Genomic DNA, 4,877 nt, shown 5'->3' with positions numbered 1-4,877 from the left:
AATAGACGAATAGACGAATAGACGAATAGACGAATAGACGAATAGACGAATAGACGAATAGACGAATAGACGGTAGACAAATAGACGAATAGACGATAGACGAATAAACGATAGACGAATAGACGAATAAACGAATAGACGATAGACGAATAGACGAATAGACGATAGACGAATAGACGATAGACGAATAGACGATAGACGAATAGACGATAGACGAATAGACGAATAGACGATAGACGAATAAACGATAGACGAATAGACGATAGACGATAGACGATAGACGAATAGACGATAGACGATAGACGAATAGACGAATAGACGGTAGACAAATAGACGAATAGACGAATAGACGAATAGACGATAGACGAATAGACGAATAGACGAATAGACGAATAGACGAATAGACGAATAGACGATAGACGAATAGACGATAGACGAATAAACGATAGACGAATAGACGAATAAACGAATAGACGATAGATAAATGGACGAATAGACGATAGACGAATAGACGAATAGACGAATAGACGAATAGACGATTGACGAATAGACGATAGACGAATAGACGATAGACGAATAGACGAATAGACGATAGACGAATAGACGAAAGTATAAAAATTGTCTGTGTTCAAATGTCGGTGTGAGACATATCGGATCGTTTCGAGTCACTTCGGAACATTTCGAGTTGTTTCGGGCCTCTTATAGAGTCGCTTCGTGTTGGTTCGGGTTATTTCGGATTACAGAAACATTCTTAGAGCAATGCTCAAATATAAGATAATAATAAATCCACTTCAAGATGATAATGAAAGAAACACAATAATTTTTATCACTTTATTAAAAATACTTGAGACAGTTGATTATAATCAGTTTTTGGTCTTGAGTGAATCTCGAGGAAAGTCAATACTTAGATCAGCGATAACATAGGCAACGGAGGCCCAAAGGGCGGTATTTTTATCCAAAGCGGCTGTATCTTCTGCGTCTAAAGTGTCGGCAGGTGTGTGATGGTACCAGAAATATTTATCATTTTCGGTGTCCAAAGACGCTCCAGGAATCCCGTTTCCGGTCCAAATTTCAATATCAGAACCCACAGAAGACGACTGTCTTGTCTTAGTGGCATTAATAGGTGCCAATAATCTACGAAAAAAAATTATTTTTGTTGACTTTGAATTATCACTTACTTTGCAATTTCTTGAACAATGCAATAACCAGTAGCTCCTCCTGCGTATTCTAATCCAACTGGATTAAAAGTCCCAATATCGGACTCCATGAGAAAAACGAAATTATCAGTTTCGTTTTGGTGCTGTTGTGCGTATCCAGAAGCTCCAACATAACCAAACTCTTCAGCAGTCCAAAAAACACTCCGGATTGTTCTTTTAGGCTTCAAATTGAGGTTTTTCAGGAGTGCCAACGCACCCCATGAAATAAAAACACCACCACCATCGTCCATTGCCCCATCACCAACATCCCAACTATCGATGTGGCCTGACACAATTACTACTTTCTCTGGGTGTTTTGTGCCTTCAATTTCAGCCACCACGTTTCTGGATGTTACATCTGGTAAAGTTTGGGCTTCCATTTTTAGAAGAATTTTGATCGTGTAACCTTCATTTTGTAATCTTTGCAACAAATGTGCATCTTCTACTGTAATACAAGCTGTTGGTATTTTGGTAACATTGTCTTTGTAACTCTGCATTCCTGTATGGGGTGTGTTGAGGGAAAAGGGGGTAATGGAACGGATTAAACTTGCTACTCCTCCAGCTTTAGCAGCAGCAGTGGCTCCTTGACCTCTATAAGCAACAGATTGGCCATAACTGATGTAATCTTGGTTGAAAACAACAATTTTTCCTTTTGCCTACAAGAAGTTTGAGAAAAATCAACTTCGCAGAAAATTTCGCACCTTTTCAGCTTTGGCATTTAACTCGTCGAAAGATTTCACGACTAGAACTTCAGCAAGGATTCCTTCGGGTGGTGTTCCTATACTGTTACCCAAACCCAAAATTGTCAAATTCTTAGAACGTGGTGCTACCAAAGTTGCACTTTCTGATCCTCTAAAACCAAAACTAGTTTGGAATTTCACCAAAAGTGTGAATACCTTATCCAGTGAGGAACTGGCACTTCCTCTCCATGGACGTTGTCCAGACCGGAAGCACTGGATTTCTTGATCATGAAATCAATTGCATCTTCTAAATTTTGCGAACCGGAAATTCGGTTACCAAATTTGTCGACGAAATAAGCCAATTCGTTGTAGGTGATCCCTTTGAAACTCCCATTAACCGAGGTGTTGATTATTTTTTGCACAATTGGTGCATATGAGGCGATTTCATTGACGAGGTCTTGAGGGAGGTTGCAGTCTTCTACTTTGTTGTCGACGATGTCACACAACACCCCTGCTACTACGACTAGAGTTGCAATACTTTGACGGAGCAACATCGCGTATCAGACACGAAATGCGTAGAAGCTGTTGTGGGTCTAGTTATAAAGATAATTTTCTTGTTTAACCTCTGACATCACAATGATTGAACAGCTTTTGAAGAGTCTAACAGCTGATCAAAGATTAGTCTGACGAGAAAGACGACAGGTATTGTTTTAATTGATAGAACTTTTCCTATTGATGGTATGTAATAATTGAGATTTTATCACGTAGTAAAAAATGCGTTTTATCTATATTTTTCAAGATTTTTCAAAATTGGACGAAAATTGTTCATTGTTTCACGTTATCTGAGAATAAACAATTGCAAAAATGTTACGTAAGTGTACTTTTCCTTATTTATTGTTTATAAAATATATAATTTCATTAATTTGTAGGTAAGTGTTGCTACCTTCAATTAAAAAAATTCTCATTTTTTACAAATTGAAAGTGCTAGAGAAATAACAGAAAATCCAATTAAATTTTGAAAGCAAAAATTGTTACATTCCAATTTTATCTTTTCATATTTGTGTTCACCATTTTATAATTTGGATTTTATTTTTATTTATTTTTTATTAATATTCTCATTGTCTACTTTGTATTTTTGTTTCTTTTTTGTATTGTTAGTCTTCGAGTGCAAAAGACTTAATAAAAGAATTGTTTAATATTTTTATTAATTAAAAATTCTGCATTATTTTGTAGATGATAGGGCAACACATTGAACATCTTACAATACAAACTACAGGATGTGTCAGAACTCGCGCCCCAGAGAAAAAATTTAAGTAAGATAAGATACCAGGAACATGGAAAAAATGTTAAAAAAATTCTCTCTCAAAAAATTTTGACATTTATTTTTTGACATTTGACATGATCTTGTATATGTTTTTTTTATAATTGTTTAGTAAAGGTACAAAAATTTTGCCAATAAAATCCACAAATAATATTAAACAGAGTCACAATTCCTAAATTGGAACTGGAAAAAAACTTAGAAAATTATTTTTTCAACAGAAATAAATACAGAATACGCCAAAATGTTTAAATATTCTGTCAAAAAATTTTGACATTTATTTTTTGACATTTGACATTTTTTATGTCTATTTAATGATATTGATGATCTTGTATATGTTTTTTTACAATTATTTAGTTAAAGTAGAAAAAATTTGCCAATAAAAGGCACAAATAACGTTGAACAGAGTTACAATTTAGGATATATCTTTCTTGTTTCCTCTTTTAATAGCCTATAGCAAAAGAATTTCTAAAATTATTTTTCCAACAGAAATAAATAGAGTCAAAGTGCAAAATTTAAACCCTCATAAGTTCGAAATTTTTATAGATAATTTTTTTTTCCATTTTTTCCATGTTTCTGGTATCTCACCTTATATGGCATTTTTATCTGGGGTGCGAGTTCTGGCGCATCCTGTAGAGTCAAAGTGCAAAATTTAAACTCTCATAGCTTCTAAATTTTAATAAATAGAATTTTTTCACATTTTTTCCATGTTCCTTGTTTCTTACCTTATATGGAATTTTTCTTTGAGGCGCGAGTTCTGGCGCATTCTGTATAGTAGACGCGCCATTCGTAATATTTTATGTGTTGGCGATTGACTCAAAAGATTAGAAAAAGGAAGTAAATATTAAAAATTAAATTTGAACAAAGATAGAGGCAATATAATAATAATATGAAATATGGCAAGAATGCAATCAAGTCTAAGCCGTTCAAAGTAATTATTATAAATTTCTCTTTTATTTTAAAAGTTTTTGGACAACTTTTGCTTGTACATTGTAGGAAGGTGCATTAATGTATTTTGATAAATAATCTCAATTTGATTGTATTTCTGGATTAAATAGGTATCAAAAACTGGGCTTTCAGTTTTTCTTTACAATAGATTTTTTTATTAACTATTGATGCTTAATTTAGAATAATTGACACACGGAAAAACGACCAAGAAAGGATACGAAACAACCAAAAAGGACCTAAAATCATAACCATTTTCAGCTAACATTGATAAGTTTTGACATACTGAAGAAGAATATTAACATTAAATTTTCAATAATTTTGTAATTTAGTATTTAATATTATTAGCGACTTCCACTATTAACCGTTTCAACAATTGGAGCTACTTTCTTTTTTACTCTCCTCTCAATTACTTTTTTTATTCTGTTACCACACTGGTATTCATTTTATCGATATCAATTTTCATTCAAAATGACAGAAAATGTTATTGTGGCACCATCTACCGACCCAATCCACAAGAATGAACAGAGTTCTAGCACCATTTCTCCCAACATCATGGTCACAAATTAATAAAAAGTCTCTCTCTATTATCTAGTCTAGTCTATTATCACGAATGTCATAGGTAAGAAAAAAGTAAAGGTAGATGTCGCTATAGCCAGAATATTTCAACCTTATTTCGTTAAAAGTAGCTTTTTTTGGAAATTAAAAATAATTTTGTCTTTGCTTAATTATTTTTGT

At 33.4% G+C, this 4,877-nt stretch overlaps 1 protein-coding gene across 1 annotated transcript; it reads right to left on the bottom strand.

The window, feature by feature from the left end:
* Positions 1 to 817: 817 nt before the first annotated feature.
* On the bottom strand, positions 818 to 2,494 carry LOC123007415 (carboxypeptidase Q-like). The gene is made up of 4 exons (XM_044402708.1): positions 2,093 to 2,494; positions 1,898 to 2,048; positions 1,179 to 1,852; positions 818 to 1,134 (listed from the first exon to the last, which is right to left on the bottom strand). Exons 1-4 carry the CDS (start codon positions 2,428 to 2,430, stop codon positions 864 to 866), a joined length of 1,434 nt encoding a protein of 477 aa, XP_044258643.1. The 5' UTR covers positions 2,431 to 2,494; the 3' UTR covers positions 818 to 863.
* Between the last annotated feature and the right edge of the window lie 2,383 nt (positions 2,495 to 4,877).

The sequence above is a fragment of the Tribolium madens genome, unplaced genomic scaffold (genome assembly GCF_015345945.1).
Source record: "Tribolium madens isolate multiple individuals breed KSU strain unplaced genomic scaffold, Tmad_KSU_1.1 Scaffold_3;HRSCAF=73;Tcas5.2_LG2, whole genome shotgun sequence".
NCBI classification, from domain to species: domain Eukaryota; kingdom Metazoa; phylum Arthropoda; class Insecta; order Coleoptera; family Tenebrionidae; genus Tribolium; species Tribolium madens.
This window is presented reverse-complemented; position numbering and strand designations above follow the sequence as displayed.

Coding starts and splice junctions, on each gene's coding strand:
- LOC123007415 (XM_044402708.1), bottom strand. CDS start 2,430: ATGTTGCTCCGTCAAAGTATTGCAACTCTAGTCGTAGTAGCAGGGGTG. Junction 2,049..2,092: donor CCAGTTCCTCACTGGATAAG/GTATTCACACTT, acceptor TTTTGGTTTTAG/AGGATCAGAAAGTGCAACTT. Junction 1,135..1,178: donor ATTGTTCAAGAAATTGCAAA/GTAAGTGATAAT, acceptor TTTTTTTCGTAG/ATTATTGGCACCTATTAATG.